The 23,078-nt window shown below is 45.4% G+C and overlaps 1 protein-coding gene across 1 annotated transcript in view; it reads right to left on the reverse strand.

Annotated features, from left to right (window-relative positions):
* LOC138665197 (uncharacterized) overlaps positions 1–23,078 on the reverse strand; it is a 135,491-nt gene that overhangs the window by 22,016 nt on the left and 90,397 nt on the right. The window contains exons 10-11 of the mRNA XM_069752477.1: positions 1,731–1,888; positions 1,426–1,468 (exon numbers count right to left, since the gene is read on the reverse strand). Of these exons, the coding sequence (XP_069608578.1) occupies positions 1,426–1,468; positions 1,731–1,888 (201 nt within the window). The remainder of the gene's footprint in view (positions 1–1,425; positions 1,469–1,730; positions 1,889–23,078) is intronic.

A 23,078-nucleotide genomic window follows, 5' to 3' on the forward strand; every position in this document is an offset into this window, starting at 1 on the left:
TCTAGGGGAAAAAAAAAAAAAAGTGAACACAGAGCAGAAAAAAAAAAAAAAATGATGTCAGAACTTTTTCTTTCCTTCTATTGAGAATCATTAGTTTTGGCTCCTTGTACTGTTATGTTTGCTAATGACAGGTGTTATGAAGGCAATCCAAACACAGTGTGCTTAGCGATCAGAGCGCACACAGTGATCTGACAAATACCCAAAAATACAAGAACGAGCTCTGAGACGTGGAAACTCTGTAGACTGCACACCTGATCCTATCCTAAACACAACTAAAAGCGGCTGTGGATTGCGCCTAACAACTACCTAGGCAACTCGGCACAGCCTAAGAAACTAGCTAGCCTGAAGATAGAAAAATAGGCCTGACTTGCCCCAGAGAAATTCCCCAAAGGAAAAGGCAGCCCCCCACATATAATGACTGTGAGTAAGATGAAAAGACAAAACGTAGGGATGAAATAGATTTCAGCAAAGTGGGGCCCGATATTCTAGGACAGAGTGAGGACAGTAAAGCGAACTTTGCAGTCTACAAAAAACCCTAAAGCAAAACCACGCAAAGGGGGCAAAAAAAACCCACCGTGCCGAACTAACGGCACGGCGGTACACCCTTTGCGTCTCAGAGTTTCCAGCAAAACAAAAGACAAACTGGACAGAAAAAAAGAAACAAAAAAAGCAAAAAGCACTTAGCTATACAGAGCAGCAGGTCACAGGAACAATCAGGAGAAGCTCAGATCCAACACTGAAACATTGACAAGGAGCAAGGATAGCAGCATCAGGCGGAGTTAAGTAATGAAGCAGTTAACGAGCTCACCAGAACACCTGAGGGAGGAAGCTCAGAAGCTGCAGTACCACTTGTGACCACAGGAGTGAATTCAGCCACAGAATTCACAACAAATATCTTATCTAAGGGATAATCTTTCCCTAGATGAGCCCTAAAACTCGCCCTACCTGCCGGCGGAGGTTGACACCCTGGTTGTAGACGTGATGGCGCGCCCGCTCAACGTCAGTAGCCCTAAAGGCCCTAGTGCACCCTTAACATCCTACACACTGAGATATACACAAAAACACACACATACAAAAACAATTGAAGGAAGTACCCCTTCTTAGAGGTCTATTTTCTTTTGGTGTTTAAAAGTCTTGGATCGCCCTGATTTTAAGTCTTATAAACAAAAAAAATTACAGTATAGCATTTCAATAAAGCATTTAGCATATTTTGGTTGTATTTTTCTCTAATGAATCCAATCACTGCTTGTTATATTCCTGGGACAGATTGGGGGCCACTGCTGTAAATCAGACTTGTTACAAAAGAAAACATAGATCCCCTCATTCTTACAATCGTCAGCTTGCGTTCCCCATCTGATCATACATTTGTAAGATGAATAAATCATGTTTTATTGGTGTACTTCTCTGGAACATTTTGCTTCTTACCTGGTTGAGGGGATGTATTGCTTTATCCATAGCTTCCAGCCACCTACAACATGAGATACATGATGAGACCACCCATTAGATGCATCTGCTGCATAGTACTATATAACATGATATAACTGTAGATTCAATATCACTTTTGATTGGTTGAGTTTGTACATTTTGTAATTTCTTAGCCGTTCTTGTAAATAATATTTCTATATACGCCTCAAGAACAACGTATGGGATTCTTGGCATTGTTAGACAATGTCATGTTTGTCAAGTACAAGTTGGTGAACAGCTAGCTAAATACTGCTGCACATATCTACCTTTTCATCTCTTGATTGGATGTGGCACAAAAATAGAATATCCGGTTTCCAGATTGTGGGACACATCTAAAGACAAATGGTTTCCCCAGAGTAGAATCAACGCCAATTTCAGAGCCTTCTAATTTGGTCACCTCAAATGGACGGCATTTTCCTTCATCCTGCATTGGAATAAGGAATATTGCTCTGTTATTTTGTAGCAAAATGACAAACACCATGTGGTATTTGAACACCTTTTTTTCTGTTCCTCAATGTATGTGCCAATGATCCAATCTATCTGCATAGATATATATACAGTTGTGCTCAAAAGTTTACATATCCATGCAGAATTTTTGTTTTCTTGGCCTTTTTTCAGAGAATATGAATGATAACACCAAAAGTTTTTCTCCACTCATGGTTAGGGCTTGGGTGAAGCCATTTATTGTCAAACTACTGTGGTTTCTCTTTTTAAATCATAATGAGAACCCAAAACATCCAAATGACCCCAATCAAAAGTTCACATATACCTTTTCTTAATATCGTTTATTGCCCCCTCTAACATCAATGACAGTTTGAAGTCTTTTGTGTTAGTTGTGGATGAGTTTCTTTATTTTCTCAGATGGTAAAGCTGCCCACTCTTCTTGGCAAAATCCTCTAGTTCCTGTAAATTCCTGGGCCACTACCCACACAGACAAGCGGTGGATACTGCGCCTGTACACGGGTTCTGCATCCTACTAACAAGCACGGATCTCCCTGTATCCGATCCGATGGCTATATAATTTTGAATATACAGAGGACCCTATTTCAGACTTACCACAAACTATTAACCATCATTCTCTCTTACGTCAGTACGTAACTGATGAAGGTCTCTAGGACCGAAACGTTTGTTGTTGGTACTACAAACAAATTCGAGTGCATCACTCACACTTAAGTTGAGTGCGGGTTCTTTTTATCCTTAAACAATTCTGGACTGCCCATATGATGATGTCATGTGTTTGGAAGCTTCTGATAGGTTTATTGGCAACATCTGAGTTAATTAGAGACACACCTGTGGATGTATTTTAATGCACACCTAAACACACTGCTTCTTTGTATAACACCGTGGTAACAGGGGCTGGCTGGGCCGGGTGTCAGAGGGGCAAGTGCCCCCTGGGCCTGTCTCTCCAGCTGCAGCTGCAGGCAGCCCAGCTTCCTGCTGCCCTGAAGATGGCTTTTGGCACTGTACTTTAATAATCCTGTAAGTGGTGACCAGCCATCCCTGTATTGTAGACATGCCCACACTGCACACTGTGTGACCGTGTCTTCTGATCTCACCTTATCAGTGCGCTGCAGCAAGAGAGCAGCTTGAGACAAGTGGTCTGCAGGGGTCAGGAGATCAAGGACCGGGCCAGATCCTGCGTCTTGTGTCTGCAGTCACTCTGAGGCACAGTGAGTGTGATTTATTGCACCCATTTGAACTTTCATGCAGCTCAGGTCACTAGTAGTGATGAGCGAGTATACTCGTTGTTCAGGTTTTCCAGAGCACGCTCGGGTGATCTCCGAGTATTTGTTAGTGCTCGGAGATTTAGTTTTCCTTGTCTCAGCTGCATGATTTACAGCTGATAGACAGCTTGAATACGTGTGGGGATTCCCTAGCAACCAGGCAACCTCCACATGTACTCAGGCTGGCTAGCAGCAGTAAATCATGCAGCTGTGTCAACAAATACTAAATCTCCGAGTAGTTACAAATACTCAGAGACCACCCGAGAATGCTCAGGAAATACCAACATGTACTGTGACATACTGAAGCAGAGCATGATCCCCTTTCTTCGGAAATTGGTCCGCAAGGCAGTATTCCATCATGATAATGACCCCAAGCACACCTCCAAGACAACAACTGCCTTGCTAAAGAAACTGAGGGTAAAGGTGCTGGACTGACCAAGCATGTCTCCAGACCTAAACCCTACTGAGCATCTATGGGGTATCCTCAAAAGGAAGGTGGAGGAGCGCAAGGTCTCTCATATTCACCACCTCCATGATGTCGTCATGTTGTGGAAGAGAATCCCGGGGCAACCTGTGAAGCCATAGTGAACTCCAAGTATTCTGCTTTGTAGCTGCCGTTACATTGTGTAGCCAGTTCAACATCAAAATTTGGTGAAAAGCCTTTGTTAAATGTCCTGATTTTGCTAATTTAAATGACAGTGAGCATGAACTGGCATGATTCACATATAGATGAGGCAATGTAAAGTTCAACTGTGTATATGGTAGAAGCAAAAATACCCCACAGGACATACTGTAGACACCTTCAGAGATAGAACACTACTGAAAGATACTGTATGATGTGGTGTAGTGGGAGAAATGATGGGAGCTCGCCTGCAATCTTGTGTGCTCTTTGGATGTGGCAACTGCTGTGAATCTGGATGGATTAAATAGCATTTAGAGCGCGCTGTCTCTCTGACATGTAATGAATGGTTCCTTTTAACAATTGTACAGTTAGACATGTTCTTTTATTCTTAGATAAAAAGTAATGAACAATCACAGTGAACCAGGTTTCGAATAAAAGAAGAAGTCTAACAGCTCAATTCTCAATAGGAACCATTCATTACCTGTCGGAGAGACAGCATTCTCTAATTCCTGGTATTTTTTCTTTAATTCATTGCAAAGTTCAGGGGTCTCATGGCACCATGATGCTTAACCACAGGTACTCTCTAATTTAAGGAATCCTAGAGTCAGTGAGTCTTTGATTGTCCCTTTCTGCACTGCTAACGCTCCTCAGATGCTAGGAGCATAGATATGGACACTTTGTGTTGTCGGCAAATCTGCTCATCTTAGCTGGGAACCTTCCAATAAAGCCCAGTCACCTTCTTCTCATACCACCAGCACAAACTTCACTGGCCCTCCCCGCACAACACTGTAATGGCAATTGGGCATGCCTCTTTTCTTAAGATCGGTCCAATGGACAAACATATCTTCTTCATTGTTGCTCTGGTAGATTAATCAATATCTCTCATGTGCATCAATTACTTCAGTTTTAAACGGGCAGCTTGGATACATCTGCCAACAAATATTGCTTTGTGTAAGGGTTTGCGCTGTTCCACCCTACCAAAGGGTTCTTCTCGTTTAACAATTGCTGTTCACTCACTCTCTGTAGACCTTGGGGACGATACATTTCCTGACTTATATAGAACATGATCCAAGTTTGACCAATGTTGGGCAATCATTACTGTTCTTTCAAGATGTCCATAATATATTTGCATTTCCCCAAGCAATATTCCCCGCCTCTCAATGTCCTGGACCATCTGACAAGTCTGGCTCTGGCTGTTACAAACTTTACCCAAGTACTCAAAACAAGGTAGTTGTTCCCTCCTTATGATTGTAACAGAATATAACTCAGGCTCGCCAAATACTTTAGTAGTTCAGCTCAACAATATAGTTCAATAAGGGGTTGTTTAGATACTTCTCAGTTTAATCTTCTTACAGACATGCACAGGACAAGACACCAATGGGATACACAATAATTTACTGACTGCCACTGTCCCTGGACGTCATCAAATTTTACTTTCTAAGGACCAAAAGTAGGTGACATGATTTCCTGTTTCGTACTTGTTTTGGAGGTTCAAAAAGCCCATAAAAAGGACCCAAACTGATTTATCATCTTTCTATGAGCTCCATAATTAAAGAAGTTGTCCACTACTATAAAGTTTTTTTTTCATAAATCTTGCTATTATGTGCCACTGAAAACATCTACTGTGTTTATTTTAGCAATATTACCTGTTATCATGCTGTAGCAGCACATCTTCAGTGCTGGATTCAGCTCTCATGGGGTTAATCGACAACTTCCTTATTGTGCCCTAATACTACAAGTTCCATGATGCTTTGCAATGCCACTAAGCCCGAATCTAGCACACCCACTCCAAAACACACCCAAACCCCTCCCTCCTCTCTCTTCAAAAAGATTTGTGGTGTTATTTCTGTCCAACTCCTCTATTACATTTGTCCAACCCACACTCCATTACACACACAGAGCAGAGATAGATAGATAGATAGATATTAGATAGATAGATAGATAGATATGGGATAGATAGATGTGGGATAGATAGATAGATAGATACAGATATATCTATATATCTATTTCCATAGATATGTCCATATCCATGTTTCTAAACCCCTTCACCCCTGGAGCTTTTTTCGTTTATCGCTCCCCTTCTTTCCAGAGCCATAATGTTTCCGTCAATATGGCCATGTGGGGGCTTATCTTTTGCGGGACAAGTTCTACTTTTGAATGACACCATTGGTTTTACCATGTCGTGTAACAGAAAATGTGAAAAAAATTCAAAGTGCGATGAAATTGCAAAAAAAGTGCATTCCCACACTTGTTTTTTGCTTGCCTTTTTGCTCGGTTCACTAAATGCTAAGGCTGTGTGCACACGTTGTGGATTTGATTGCAGATCCGCAGCATTTTTTGCCGCACGGAATTGCATTAAATCCACAGTGTTGTGCACAACTAATGTAAGTCTATGGGAGCCGCAGACTTGTTGTGCACATGCTGCGGAAAAGGCCGCACCAAAACGCAGCTTTTTTTTTTCTCCGCAGCATGTCACTTCTTTTGTGCCGAACTGCAGCGTTTCTGCACGCTTAGGCCGGGATCACACACAGCGAGATACGGCCGAGTCTCGCAGATTAAAACCAAGCTCTGGCACCGGCACTCTGGAGCGGAGCGTGCGGCCGCATAGCAATACATGGAGCCGCACGCTCCGCTCCAGAGTGCTGGTGCCAGAGCTTGTATTTAACCTGCGAGACTCGGCCGTATCTCGCTGTAGTGTGACTCCGGCCTTAGACTTTCATTGAGATGTAAAACATATCTGCAGTTTTGCTGCAGATGTGGGTCCAAGAAACGCTGCAGTTCAGGAGGAGGGAAGTGTGTGGGCGGTGACCAGGGCCGGACTGGCCATCGGGCACTTCTGGCAAATGCCAGAAGGGCCGGTGCCAGTAGTGGGCCGCTGCACTCTTTCCCCCCTACTCCCGCCAGTGCCGCCGCCGCATTCAACTATACCGGCGTCTATGACGCCGGTATAGTTCAATGCAATGATGGAGGAGAGAGCATCCGCTGACGTTCCCTCTCCCATCATTCCCCGCTCTGCCTCTGACACTGCGGGTGCGAGATGACGTCATATCATCACACACCTGCTGTGTCCTGGCCAGACTGCAGCCGCCGAGACAGGAGACAGCAGCCAGGAGCAGCGCGGGCAAGAGGAAAGGTGAGGAGAGTGTGGAGCCATTATCGGGGGGATGAGATGTGGGCTGTGCTGTGTATACCACTGTGTGGGCTGTGCTGTGTATGTACCACTGTGTGGGCTGTGCTGTGTATGTACCACTATGTGGGCTGTGCTGTGTATATACCACTGTGTGGGCTGTGCTGTGTATACTACTCCATGGGCTGTGCTGTATATACTACTACGCGTGTTGTGCTGTATATACTACGACCCGGGCTGTGCTGTATACTACTACGCGGGCTGTGCTGTATACTACTACGCGGGCTGTGCTATATTATGTAGGCTCTGCTATATACTATGAAAGTTGTGCTATATTATATGCGGGCTTTGATATATACTATGGGAGGTATATTCTATTCTATGGGGGAGGCCGGGTTATATACTATGTGGCTGTGTTATATACTATTGCGGGGGTATATTCTATTCTATGGGGGAGGCTGTCTTATATAGTAACATAGTAACATAGTTAGTAAGGCCGAAAAAAGACATTTGTCCATCCAGTTCAGCCTATATTCCATCATAATAAATCCCCAGATCTACGTCCTTCTACAGAACCTAATTGTATGATACAATATTGTTCTGCTCCAGGAAGACATCCAGGCCTCTCTTGAACCCCTCGACTGAGTTCGCCATCACCACCTCCTCAGGCAAGCAATTCCAGATTCTCACTGCCCTAACAGTAAAGAATCCTCTTCTATGTTGGTGGTAAAACCTTCTCTCCTCCAGACGCAAAGAATGCCCCCTTGTGCCCGTCACCTTCCTTGGTATAAACAGATCCTCAGCGAGATATTTGTATTGTCCCCTTATATACTTATACATGGTTATTAGATCGCCCCTCAGTCGTCTTTTTTCTAGACTAAATAATCCTAATTTCGCTAATCTATCTGGGTATTGTAGTTCTCCCATCCCCTTTATTAATTTTGTTGCCCTCCTTTGTACTCTCTCTAGTTCCATTATATCCTTCCTGAGCACCAGTGCCCAAAACTGGACACAGTACTCCATGTGCGGTCTAACTAGGGATTTGTACAGAGGCAGTATAATGCTCTCATCATGTGTATCCAGACCTCTTTTAATGCACCCCATGATCCTGTTTGCCTTGGCAGCTGCTGCCTGGCACTGGCTGCTCCAGGTAAGTTTATCATTAACTAGGATCCCCAAGTCCTTCTCCCTGTCAGAAGTGTGTAATGGTGACATTGATTCCTTCTTCCCGTGTGTATAACCTTACATTTATCATTGTTAAACCTCATCTGCCACCTTTCAGCCCAAGTTTCCAACTTATCCAGATCCATCTGTAGCAGAATACTATCTTCTCTTGTATTAACTGCTTTACATAGTTTTGTATCATCTGCAAATATCGATATTTTACTGTGTAAACCTTCTACCAGATCATTAATGAATATGTTGAAGAGAACAGGTCCCAATACTGACCCCTGCGGTACCCCACTGGTCACAGCGACCCAGTTAGAGACTATACCATTTATAACCACCCTCTGCTTTCTATCACTAAGCCAGTTACTAACCCATTTACACACATTTTCCCCCAGACCAAGCATTCTCATTTTGTGTACCAACCTCTTGTGTGGCACGGTATCAAACGCTTTGGAAAAATCGAGATATACCACGTCCAATGACTCACCGTGGTCCAGCCTATAGCTTACCTCTTCATAAAAACTGATTAGATTGGTTTGACAGGAGCGATTTCTCATAAACCCATGCTGATATGGAGTTAAACAGTTATTCTCATTGAGATAATCCAGAATAACATCCCTCAGAAACCCTTCAAATATTTTACCAACAATAGAGGTTAGACTTACTGGCCTATAATTTCCAGGTTCACTTTTAGAGCCCTTTTTGAATATTGGCACCACATTTGCTATGCGCCAATCCTGCGGAACAGACCCTGTCGCTATAGAGTCCCTATAATATACTATGTGGGGTATATTATATTCTATGGGAGTGGCGGTCTTATATACTATGGGGGGCTGCATTATATTCTATGGGGGCTACATTATATTCAATTGGGGCTACATTATATATTATGGGGAGGTGGGCTGCATTATATTCTATGGGGGGCTGTATTAGATTTTATGAGGGATGATTGCATCATACTCTTTGATGGGGCTGCATTATATTCTATGGGGAGGTGGGCTGCATTCTATTCTATTCGGGGCTACATTATATTCTATGGGGGGCTGTATTATATTTATATTCTATGAGGGGTGATTGCATCATACTCTATGGGGGGCTGCATTATATTATTTGGGGGGTTACATTATACTCTGGGGTGGCTGCATTATACTCTGCAAATTCAGATGTAAGGCTACTTTCACACTTGCGTCGGTACGGGGCCGTCGCAAACCTTCGGCCAGACGTACCGACGGACGTTATGCTAAATTTAGCACAACATGGGCAGCGGATGCAGTTTTACAACGCATCCGCTGCCCATTGTGATGAGCGTTGAGGAGGGGGCGGAGTTCCAGCCACGCATGCGCGGTCGGAAATGGCAGACGTCGCACAAAAAAAGTTACACTGAACTTTTTTTTGTGCGTTGCGTCCGCCAAAACACGACGGATGCGTTGCTAATACAAGTCTATGGGTACAAAACGCATCCTGCGAGCACATTTGCAGGATCCGTTTTTTTTCGCCGGATCTTTTTTTTTCTGCCGGATCTTTTTTTTTTCCGCCGTATCCGTTTTTTACCACCTGATCGTTTTTTTCCGCCAGATCCGTTTTTTTCTCATAGAGTTGTATTAGCACCGTAGTGCGTCTGATGGCCACACGTTTCATCCATTTTTTGCTAGATCAGTCGCTGAAAAACCGTTCCTCTGTATGTGTTTTCCGTCCGGTGGAAACAGCTTTTTTGACGGATCCTGCAAAAACGGATTAAACGTGTGGCCACCAGGCGCAATCCGGCGCTAATACAACTCTATGAGAAAAAACAGATCTGGCGGAAAAAAAAACATCCGGTGGAATAAAATGGATCCGGCGGAAAAAAAACGGATTCGGTTGAAAAAAAACGGATCTGGCGGAAAAAAACCGATCCGGTGCAAATAAACGGATCCTGCAAATGTGCTCGCAGGATGCGTTTTACCCATAGACTTGTATTAGCGACGGATCGTGACAGATGGCTAGACATCGCCTCCGTCGTGCTACGGATCCGTCGTGTTTTGGCGGACCATAGGCACGAAAAAACGTTCAATAGAAAATTTTTTTGGCTGTCTCGCCCGCCATTTTCTATCGCGCATGTGCGGCAGAAACTCCACCCCCTCCTCCCCGCAATTCAGAATGGGCAGCGGATGCGTTGAAAAACTGCATCCGCTGCCCACGTCGTGCTCAAATTTCACAACGTGCGTCGGTACGTCGGCCCGACGCATAGCGATGGACCCGTACCGACGCAAGAGTGAAAGAAGCCTTAATGAGCGTTGAATTTAAAAAAATAAAATAAAGCGGAAAAAAAACACCGTGGGCTTCCGCGCAATTTTCTGCGCCAGAGGGGGAAAGCCGACGGCCGGGGCCAATATCTGTAGCCTGCTATGAATACCAGCCCGCAGCTGTCTGCGTAGCCTTTACTGGCTATTAAAAGAGGGGGACCCCCCCAAAAAATGACGTGGGGTCCCCCTATATTTTATAGCCAGAAAGGCTACGCAGACAGCTGCAGGCTGATATTCATAGCCTAGAGAGGGGCCATGGATATTGGCCCCCCCCCCCCCCGCTACAAATACCAGTCCGCAGCCGCCCCAGAAATTGCGCATCTGTAAGATGCGCCAATTCCGGCACTTAGCCCCTCTCTTCCCACTCCCGAGTAGCGGTGGGATATGGGGTAATAAGGGGTTAATGTCACCTTGCTATTGTAAGATGACATTAAGCCGGGTTAATAACGGAGAGGCGTCAATAAGACGCCTATCCATTACTAATCCAATAGTAAGAAAGGGTTAATAAAACACACACATTTGGAAAAAAGTATTTTAATATTCTTCATTTAACCATACTTACCATACTTCAGCGCCTGCAAAAAAAAGTAAAATAATAAACCGTATACTACCTTTCCGCTGTAGTCCAATTAATAACGAGTGTCCCACGACGATCTCCCCTATAGAACAGTGACATCGGGTGATGTCACTGCTCTATAGGACCCACAGTGACACACTGACAGGAGACAATGGCTCCTGCAGTGCATCACTGAGGTTACTCTAGTTCACTGGTCTCACTTTATGGCAATTGCTGCGTGGGAAAATGTCTCACCCAGCAATGCCAATAGTGAGACTAGGGACTATTTTCTCACAGGGGCGTAAGAATACCTTGTGAGGAATACATGATGGAAGGATACCTTCCATCATTGTGTTCCTGGAGCCCCTGGAGAGTGGTCGCATCAACTGATGCTCCTGCTCTCCACGGGAGATCGTCGTTGGGCACTCGTTTTAATTGGATTTCTGCGGACAGGGAGTATATTGTTTGTTTATTATTTTAATATTTTTTACAGGTGACAATGGCTTCGGGGAACAAAGTGACAAGTGATGGTGAGTATGTACTCTATGTTATATGTACTGTATGTCTGTAGTATGTATGTATGTATGTACTGTATGTCGCAGGTCGTTGCATGGTGCATGTTGTTGCATGGTGCATGTCGCATGCCATCGCATGGTGCATGTCGCATGCCGCTGCATGTCGCATGCCGCTGCATGGTGCATGTCGCATGTCATCGCATGGTGCATGTCATCGCATGGTGCATGTAGCATGTCGCATGGTGCATGTCGTCGCATTGTGCATGTCGTCGCATGGTGCATGTCGCATGCTGCTGCATGGTGCATGTGTCGCTGCATGGTTCATGTCGCATGCCGCTGCATGGTGCATGTCGTCGCATGGTGCATGTCACATGCCGTCGCATGGTGCATGGCGCATGTCATCGCACGGTACATGTCGCATGCCGTCGCATGGTGCATGTCGCATGCCGTCGCATGGTGCATGTCGTCGCATGGTACATGTCGCATGTCGTCGCATGGTACATGTCGCATGCCGTCGCATGGTGCATGTTGTCGCATTGTGCATGTCGTCGCATGGTGCATGTCGCCACATGGTACATGTCGCATGCCGTCACATGGTGCATGCAGCATGTCGTCGCATGGTGCATGTCGTCACATGGTGCATGTAGCATGTCGTCGCATGGTGCATGTCGTCGCATGGTGCATGTCGTCGCATGGTGCATGTCGCATGCCGCTGCATGGTGCATGTCGCCGCATGGTGCATGTCGCCGCATGGTGCATGTTGCATGCCGTCGCATGGTGCATGTCGCTGCATGGTGCATGTCGCCGCATGGTGCATGTCGCATGCCGTCGCATGGTGCATGTCGCTGCATGGTGCATGGCGTCGCATGGTGCATGTCGCCGCATGGTGCATGTCGCATGTCGCCGCATGGTGCATGTCGCATGTCGCCGCATGGTGCATGTCGCATGCCGTCGCATGGTGCATGTCGCTGCATGGTGCATGTCGTCGCATGTTACATGTCGCATGGTGTGTGTTGTGTTATGAAAGGTAATTCAGTACCACAATGGACATAGAGGTCAGCGCACATACAGTGACCTGGCAATAACCCAAAAAACAAGAACGAGCTCTGAGACGTGGGAACTCTGTTGACCGCAATCCCTAATCCTCTCAAACCACACTAAAGGCAGCCGTGGATTGCGCCTAACGCTCCCTATGCAACTCGGCACGGCCTGAGAAACTAGCTAGCCTGAAGATAGAAAATAAGCCTACCTTGCCTCAGAGAAATACCCCAAAGGAAAAGGCAGCCCCCACATATAATGACTGTGAGTTAAGATGAAAAGACAAACGTAGAGATGAAATAGATTTAGCAAAGTGAGGCCCAACTTTCTGAACAGAGCGAGGATAGGAAAGGAAACTTTGCGGTCAACACAAAACCCTACAAAAACCACGCAAAGGGGGCAAAAAGACCCTCCGTACCGAACTAACGGCACGGAGGTACACCCTCTGCGTCCCAGAGCTTCCAGCAAGCAGTAAAAAACAAATTGACAAGCTGGACAGAAAAAAACAGCAAACAAATAGCAAAGAGGAACTTAGCTATGCAGAGCAGCAGGCCACAGGAACGATCCAGGAGGAAACAGGTCCAATACTAGAACATTGACTGGAGGCCAGGATCAAAGCACTAGGTGGAGTTAAATAGAGCAGCACCTAACGACTTCACCACATCACCTGAGGAAGGAAACTCAGAAGCCGCAGTACCACTTTCCTCCACCAACGGAAGCTCACAGAGAGAACCAGCCGAAGTACCACTTGTGACCACAGGAGGGAGCTCTGCCACAGAATTCACAACAGTACCCCCCCCCTTGAGGAGGGGTCACCGAACCCTCACCAGAGCTCCCAGGACGACCAGGATGAGCCATATGAAAGGCACGAACAAGATCGGGAGCATGGACATCAGAGGCAAAGACCCAGGAATTATCTTCCTGAGCATAACCCTTCCACTTAACCAGATACTGGAATTTCCGCCTTGAAACACGAGAATCCAAAATCTTCTCCACAATATACTCCAACTCCCCCTCCACCAAAACCGGGGCAGGAGGATCAACAGATGGAACCATAGGTGCCACGTATCTCCGCAACAATGACCTATGGAATACGTTATGTATGGAAAAAGAATCTGGAAGGGTCAGACGAAAAGACACAGGATTAAGAACCTCAGAAATCCTATACGGACCAATAAAACGAGGTTTAAACTTAGGAGAGGAAACCTTCATAGGAATATGACGAGAAGATAACCAAACCAAGTCCCCAACCCGAAGTCGGGGACCCACACAGCGTCTGCGATTAGCGAAACGTTGAGCCTTCTCCTGGGACAAAGTCAAATTGTCCACTACATGAGTCCAAATCTGCTGCAACCTGTCCACCACAGTATCCACACCAGGACAGTCCGAAGACTCAACCTGTCCTGAAGAGAAACGAGGATGGAACCCAGAGTTGCAGAAAAACGGTGAAACCAAGGTAGCCGAGCTGGCCCGATTATTAAGGGCGAACTCAGCCAAAGGCAAAAAGGACACCCAGTCATCCTGATCAGCAGAAACAAAGCATCTCAGATATGTTTCCAAGGTCTGATTGGTTCGTTCGGTCTGGCCATTAGTCTGAGGATGGAAAGCCGAGGAAAAAGACAAGTCAATGCCCATCCTACCACAAAAGGCTCGCCAAAACCTCAAAACAAACTGGGAACCTCTGTCAGAAACGATATTCTCTGGAATGCCATGTAAACGAACCACATGCTGGAAAAACAATGGCACCAAATCAGAGGAGGAAGGCAATTTAGACAAGGGTACCAAATGGACCATCTTAGAGAAGCGATCACAGACCACCCAAATGACTGACATCTTTTGAGAGACGGGAAGATCTGAAATAAAATCCATAGAGATATGTGTCCAAGGCCTCTTCGGGACCGGCAAGGGCAAAAGCAACCCACTGGCACGAGAAAAGCAGGGCTTAGCCCGAGCACAAATCCCACAGGACTGCACAAAAGTACGCACATCCCGCGACAGAGATGGCCACCAAAAGGATCTAGCCACTAACTCTTTGGTACCAAAGATTCCAGGATGACCAGCCAACACCGAAGAATGAACCTCAGAGATAACTTTATTCGTCCACCTATCAGGGACAAACAGTTTCTCCGCTGGGCAACGATCAGGTTTATTAGCCTGAAATTTTTGCAGCACCCGCTGCAAATCAGGGGAGATGGCAGACACAATTACTCCCTCTTTGAGGATACCCGCCGGCTCAGATACACCCGGAGAGTCGGGCACAAAACTCCTAGACAGAGCATCCGCCTTCACATTTTTAGAACCCGGAAGGTATGAAATCACAAAGTCAAAACGGGCAAAAAACAACGACCAACGAGCTTGTCTAGGATTCAACCGCTTGGCGGACTCGAGATAAGTCAAGTTCTTATGATCAGTCAAGACCACCACGCGATGCTTAGCTCCTTCAAGCCAATGACGCCACTCCTCGAATGCCCACTTCATGGCCAGCAACTCTCGATTGCCCACATCATAATTTCGCTCAGCAGGTGAAAACTTCCTGGAAAAGAAGGCGCATGGTTTCATCACCGAGCAATCAAAACTTCTCTGCGACAAAACAGCCCCTGCTCCAATCTCAGAAGCATCAACCTCGACCTGGAACGGAAGCGAAACATCTGGTTGACACAACACAGGGGCAGAAGAAAAACGATGCTTCAACTCTTATAAAGCTTCCACCGCAGCAGAAGACCAATTGACCAAATCAGCACCTTTCTTGGTCAAATCGGTCAATGGTTTAGCAATACTAGAAAAATTGCAGATGAAGCGACGATAAAAATTAGCAAAGCCCAGGAACTTTTGCAGACTTTTCAGAGATGTCGGCTGAGTCCAATTATGGATGGCTTGGACCTTAACAGGGTCCATCTCGATAGTAGAAGGGGAAAAGATGAACCCCAAAAATGAAACCTTCTGAACACCAAAGAGACACTTTGATCCCTTCACAAACAAAGAATTAGCACGCAGGACCTGAAACACCGTTCTGACCTGCTTCACATGAGACTCCCAATCATCCGAGAAGATCAAAATGTCATCTAAGTACACAATCAGGAATTTATCCAGGTACTCTCGGAAGATGTCATGCATAAAGGACTGAAACACTGATGGAGCATTGGCAAGTCCGAATGGCATTACTAGATACTCAAAATGGCCCTCGGGCGTATTAAATGCAGTTTTCCACTCATCGCCTCGCTTAATACGCACAAGATTATACGCACCACGAAGATCTATCTTGGTGAACCAACTAGCCCCCTTAATCCGAGCAAACAAATCAGATAACAATGGCAAGGGCTACTGAAATTTAACCGTGATCTTATTTAGAAGGCGGTAATCTATACAACGTCTCAGTGAACCATCCTTCTTGGCTACAAAAAAGAACCCTGCTCCTAATGGCGACGATGACGGGCGAATATGCCCCTTCTCCAAATACTCCTTCACATAACTCCGCATAGCGGCGTGCTCAGGCACAGATAAATTGAACAGTTGACCTTTTGGGAATTTACTACCAGGAATCAAATCGATAGCACAATCACAATCCCTATGCGGAGGTAGGGCATCGGACTTGGGCTCATCAAATAAATCCCGGTAATCAGACAAGAACTCAGGAACCTCAGAAGGGGTGGATGACGAAATAGTCAGAAATGGGACATCACCATGTACCCCCTGACAACCCCAGCTGGACACAGATATGGATTTCCAATCTAATACTGGATTATGGACCTGTAGCCATGGCAACCCCAACACGACCACATCATGCAGATTATGCAACACCAGAAAGCGAATAACCTCCTGATGTGCAGGAGCCATGCACATGGTCAGCTGGGTCCAGTACTGAGGATTATTCTTGGCCAAAGGCGTAGCATCAATTCCTCTCAATGGAATAGGACACTGCAAGGGCTCCAAGAAAAACCCACAACGCCTAGCATACTCCAAGTCCATCAAATTCAGAGCAGCGCCTGAGTCCACAAATGCCATGACAGAATACGATGACAAAGAGCAGATCAAGGTAACAGACAGAAGAAATTTTGACTGTATCATACCAATGATGGCAGACCTAGCGAACCGCTTAGTGCGCTTAGGACAATCAGAGATAGCATGAGTGGAATCACCACAGTAGAAACACAGCCCATTCAGACGTCTGTGTTCTTGCCGTTCAACTCTGGTCAAAGTCCTATCGCACTGCATAGGCTCAGGTTTAAGCTCAGGTAATACCGCCAAATGGTGCACAGATTTACGCTCGCGCAAGCGTCGACCGATCTGAATGGCCAAAGACATAGACTCATTCAAACCAGCAGGCATAGGAAATCCCACCATGACATCCTTAAGGGCTTCAGAGAGACCCTTTCTGAAAATAGCTGCGAGCGCACCTTCATTCCACTGAGTGAGTACGGACCACTTTCTAAATTTCTGACAATATACCTCTGTTTCATCCTGACCCTGACACAGAGCCAGCAAATTCTTCTCTGCCTGATCCACAGAATTAGGCTCATCGTACAGCAATCCGAGCGCCAGGAAAAATGCATCGATATTACTCAATGCAGGATCTCCTGACGCAAGAGAAAATGCCCAGTCCTGAGGGTCGCCACGCAAAAAAGAAATAACGATCCTAACTTGTTGAACTGGGTCACCAGAGGAGCGAGGTTTCAAAGCCAGAAATAGTTTACAATTATTTTTGAAACTCAGAAATTTAGTTCTATCTCCAAAAAACAAATCAGGAATAGGAATTCTCGGTTCTAACATAGAATTCTGAACCACAAAGTCTTGAATACTTTGTACTCTTGCCGTGAGCTGATCCACACATGAAGAATGACCTTTAATGTCCATTGCTACACCTGTGTCCTGAACCACCCAAATGTCTAGGGGAAAAAAAAGGCAAAACACAGTGCAAAGAAAAAAAAATGGTCTCAGAACTTCTTTTTTCCCTCTATTGGGAATCATTAGTACTTTGGGCCTCCAGTACTGTTATGAAAGGTAATTCAGTACCACAATGGACATAGAGGTCAGCGCACATACAGTGACCTGGCAATAACCCAAAAAACAAGAACGAGCTCTAAAACGTGGGAACTCTGTTGACCGCAATCCCTAATCCTCTCAAACCACACTAAAGGCAGCCGTGGATTGCGCCTAACGCTCCCTATGCAACTCGGCACGGTCTGAGAAACTAGCTAGCCTGAAGATAGAAAATAAGCCTACCTTGCCTCAGAGAAATACCCCAAAGGAAAAGGCAGCCCCCACATATAATGACTGTGAGTTAAGATGAAAAGACAAACGTAGAGATGAAATAGATTTAGCAAAGTGAGGCCCAACTTTCTGAACAGAGCGAGGATAGGAAAGGAAACTTTGCGGTCAACACAAAACCCTACAAAAACCACGCAAAGGGGGCAAAAAGACCCTCCGTACCGAACTAACGGCACGGAGGTACACCCTCTGCGTCCCAGAGCTTCCAGCAAGCAGTAAAAAACAAATTGACAAGCTGGACAGAAAAAAACAGCAAACAAATAGCAAAGAGGAACTTAGCTATGCAGAGCAGCAGGCCACAGGAACGATCCAGGAGGAAACAGGTCCAATACTAGAACATTGACTGGAGGCCAGGATCAAAGCACTAGGTGGAGTTAAATAGAGCAGCACCTAACGACTTCACCACATCACCTGAGGAAGGAAACTCACAAGCCGCAGTACCACTTTCCTCCACCAACGGAAGCTCACAGAGAGAACCAGCCGAAGTACCACTTGTGACAACAGGAGGGAGCTCTGCCACAGAATTCACAACAGTGTTGTATGTATGTATGTACTGAGTGTTTTTATTTTTTTTCATTCAACACATTAGCCGGATGATGAGACTACAACTGTCCCATCATTGGCTAATGTGCCAGTCACTGTCAGTGTAGCAGGCAGAGCCCGATGGGACTTGTAGTCACATCGGACGATGCCTGCACACACACACACATATATACACACACACATACAGTGGGGCAAAAAAGTATTTAGTCAGTCAGCAATAGTGCAAGTTCCACCACTTAAAAAGATGAGAGGCGTCTGTAATTTACATCATAGGTAGACCTCAACTATGGGAGACAAACTGAGAAAAAAAAATCCAGAAAATCACATTGTCTGTTTTTTTAACATTTTATTTGTATATTATGGTGGAAAATAAGTATTTGGTCAGAAACAAACAATCAAGATTTCTGGCTCTCACAGACCTGTAACTTCTTCTTTAAGAGTCTCCTCTTTCCTTCACTCATTACCTGTAGTAATGGCACCTGTTTAAACTTGTTATCAGTTTAAAAAGACACCTGTGCACACCCTCAAACAGTCTAACTCCAAACTCCACTATGGTGAAGACCAAAGAGCTGTCAAAGCACACCAGAAACAAAATTGTAGCCCTGCACCAGGCTGGGAAGACTGAATCTGCAATAGCCAACCAGCTTGGAGTGAAGAAATCAACAGTGGGAGCAATAATTAGAAAATGGAAGACATACAAGACCACTGATAATCTCCCTCGATCTGGGGCTCCACGCAAAATCCCACCCCGTGGGGTCAGAATGATCACAAGAACGGTGAGCAAAAATCCCAGAACCACGCGGGGGGACCTAGTGAATGAACTGCAGAGAGCTGGGACCAATGTAACAAGGCCTACCATAAGTAACACACTACGCCACCATGGACTCAGATCCTGCAGTGCCAGACGTGTCCCACTGCTTAAGCCAGTACATGTCCGGGCCCGTCTGAAGTTTGCTAGAGAGCATTTGGATGATCCAGAGGAGTTTTGGGAGAATGTCCTATGTTCTGATGAAACCAAACTGGAACTGTTTGGTAGAAACACAACTTGTCGTGTTTGGAGGAAAAAGAATACTGAGTTGCATCCATCAAACACCATACTTACTGTAAAGCATGGTGGTGGAAACATCATGCTTTGGGGCTGTTTCTCTGCAAAGGGGCCAGGACAACTGATCCGGGTACATGAAAGAATGAATGGGGTCATGTATCGTGAGATTTTGAGTGCAAACCTCCTTCCATCAGCAAGGGCATTGAGGATGAAACGTGGCTGGGTCTTTCAACATGACAATGATCCAAAGCACACCGCCAGGGCAACGAAGGAGTGGCTTCGTAAGAAGCATTTCAAGGTCCTGGAGTGGCCTAGCCAGTCTCCAGATCTCAACCCTATAGAAAACCTTTGGAGGGAGTTGAAAGTCCGTGTTGCCAAGCGAAAAGCCAAAAACATCACTGCTCTAGAGGAGATCTGCATGGAGGAATGGGCCAACATACCAACAAAAGTGTGTGGCAACCTTGTGAAGACTTACAGAAAACGTTTGACCTCTGTCATTGCCAATAAAGGATATATTACAAAGTATTGAGATGAAATTTTGTTTCTGACCAAATACTTATTTTCCACCATAATATGCAAATAAAATGTTAAAAAAACAGACAATGTGATTTTCTGGATTTTTTTTTCTCAGTTTGTCTCCCATAGTTGAGGTCTACCTATGATGTAAATTACAGACGCCTCTCATCTTTTTAAGTGGTGGAACTTGCACTATTGCTGACTGACTAAATACTTTTTTGCCCCACTGTATATATACACACACACACACATGACAACCCCCCGCAGCAGACCCCGGCGCCGAGCGGCACAGGAGACCCCCGGCGCCGAGCGGCACAGGAGACCCCCGGCGCAGAGCGGCACAGGAGACCCCGGCGCCGAGCGGCACAGGAGACCACAGGAGACCCCGGCGCCAAGCGGCACAGGAGACCTCCGGCGCCGAGCGGCACAGGAGACCCCCGGCGCCGAGCGGCACAGGAGACCCCCGGCGCCGAGCGGCACAGGAGACCCCCGGTGCCGAGCGGCACAGGAGACCCCGGGCGCCGAGCGGCACAGGAGACCCCCGGCGCCGAGCGGCACAGGAGACCCCCCGGCGCCGAGCGGCACATGCCGGCACCCAGACCCCGGCGTCAGGCGTCCACACACTCACCCCAGCAGAGCCAGCACAGCCCCGCCCGCCCCCAGCCCCGCCCTGCAGGCAGCCCCCAGCACCGCCCACAGTCCAGTCACTCTTGCTGAGTGACTGCTGACTGTGGGGGCTGGTCACGTCTGCTGCTGACGTCACGTCAATTTTCAGAGCCTGGAAATTGACGTGACGTCGGCGGAAATGAGCGGCGGCTGCAGTCTGGGGGTCATGTGACCCGTACCCAGCTGCAGCCATAGCGCCGCTCACAGGCAAAAACGACAACGCAAGGTATTTACACAATTCAATAGGGGCCCTGGGGGGGTACATTGGGGGGTTAAATGAAAGTAGTGGACAACCCCTTTAACTGCTACAGTAGATATAAAAAAGTCTACACACTCCTGTTAAAATTGCAGGTTTTTGTAATGTAAAAAGAAATCATACCAAGAAGAATCATTTCAGAACTATTTACACCATTAACGTCATACAGTCTACACAATTCAAATGAAAAAGAAAATTAAAAATTTCCAGGTGTAAAACGAAATAGAGAACAAAAGTATTGTGGTTGCATAAATATGCATATCATTAAACTAATACAGCATTTACTGTTTGGGGTAGGAGTTTTATCAGCATGGCACATTTACAGTTGGCAAACTTTGCCCATTCTTCATTGCAGTAGTGCTGCAAATCTGTCAGATTGGAGGGCATCTCCTGTGAACAGAGCCCTCTTCAGATAGACCAACAGACTTTCAATTAGAGTCAAGTCTAGGCTTTCAGACCAGGCCACTCTAAAATTTTCATCTTCTTTTGGCGACGACATTCTTTTGTTGATTTGGACATATGCTTAGGGTCGTATTGAAAGGTGAAATTCCTCTTCATTTTTATCTTTTTAGGAAAGACCTGAAGGATTTGTGCAAAATTTACTGATATTTGGAATTGTTTATAATTCCATCCACCTTGGCAAAATCCCCAGTCCCAGCTGCTGTTAAAAGTCAGCCCCAAAGCATAATACTGCATCCACCATGATTCACTGTGGGTATGGTGTTCTTTTGGAAAAATGTCAACCTTGGTCTCATCAGACTACAACAGCTTTTTTCACATGCTTTTAGAAGTATTGATACAGGTTTTGTCAAAACATAGTGAGACTTAGATGTTTTTCTTTGTAAATAAAGGCTTCCATAATTCCACCCTACCCTACAGGCCAGACATATCAACAATCCGGAAGACTGTTGTCACATGAAGTACACAACTATTACTTGCCAGAAATTCCTGCAGTTCCTTTGACTTTGTTATAAGCCTCTTGGAAGCCTCCTGAGCCAATTTTCTTCTTATCTTTTCAACAATTTTTAAGTGATGTCCAATTCTAGGTAATGTCACTGTTGTGCCAAATTTAAGCCAATTCTTAATAATAGTCTTTACAGTGTTCAATTATACATCTAATGCTTTCAAAATTATTTTGGACTTTCGTCTTACTGAAACATTGAGCAATTAGATCCCTTTGCTTTGTTGTAACCTGTTTACATACCATGACTTTTGTTGTAAAATGCAACTAAGAAACTATCAGGAACAGAATCTGTACAGATTATTTGTGACATTAATGGGGAAAACGTTCTGCTATGATTCTTCTCGGTATGATTTCTTTTACATGACGGAATTATAACAGGGGTATGTGGAATTTTTTACCCACTGTATATACATCCTTGATTATATAGTTTCTTGTAAACAAAAGTGTTTTGTAGCCGAGTAGAGCTGAATACATGAAATGAGAACGACTTAAGCACTTTATATTTTTGCTCCAGTCCAAGATGATATATATTTTTCCCAGTATTGGTAGTGGCTTGATAGCACAGGCATTCGGGATGTACACTAGCAGAGGTTTAACCATAAGCCTATTTCATCGCTAAGCTGTTTACATAAAGTACTTAGGCTTACACCCAGGAAGATGGAAGCAGAACAAAGCATTTCATATACAGAATATACAATTATATGCTAATGTTATCATTGTCGTGAACATCTTAGGGAAAGTCCTGTCTTGTATAACTAAAAGGGTAAAATATACGGTACTGTGTGGAAATTAAGGACCTCTTCATTACGAGAGCAGTTCTATTCCTTCATTAATAAAGTGTAGCTCATACAGTATATAGAACCCTAATAGATTTCTTGGTCTGATAAAGAAGATGTAGTTGGAGCACCCACCAGGGCCATGGGGGATACTCGGTGTCAGGTTTATTCTTAAAGAGGATGTGTCATGGTGGCATGGCTCAATCCGTGACCCTGGGCGTCCAATAAAAGGGGAATGAAAAAGGGATTAAAGTTTATTGGATTAAATGTTCGTGACACCACCTATGGTACTCGGCAATAAAGATGTTAACAGACGCTTCAGTCAGATCCTCTGGGGTGATGATAGTGATGCAGTAGAGTTGGCACAGCTCTCCACAGGTAGAGCTAACCCCAGGGCAGGTGTAGTATTTAAGTAAAGAGGAGATGGTGATTGGTTGCCGAGTAGGTGTTGTAGAAATAATGCTAAGACACAGCAAGGTGCAGTTTCCAGCTCTACTTACAGTTCTCCAGTGCACAAACGCCAGTCGGAGGCTGTGTTCTCCGGGTGAG

The sequence above is a fragment of the Ranitomeya imitator genome, chromosome 1, assembly GCF_032444005.1.
Source record: "Ranitomeya imitator isolate aRanImi1 chromosome 1, aRanImi1.pri, whole genome shotgun sequence".
NCBI lineage: Eukaryota > Metazoa > Chordata > Amphibia > Anura > Dendrobatidae > Ranitomeya > Ranitomeya imitator.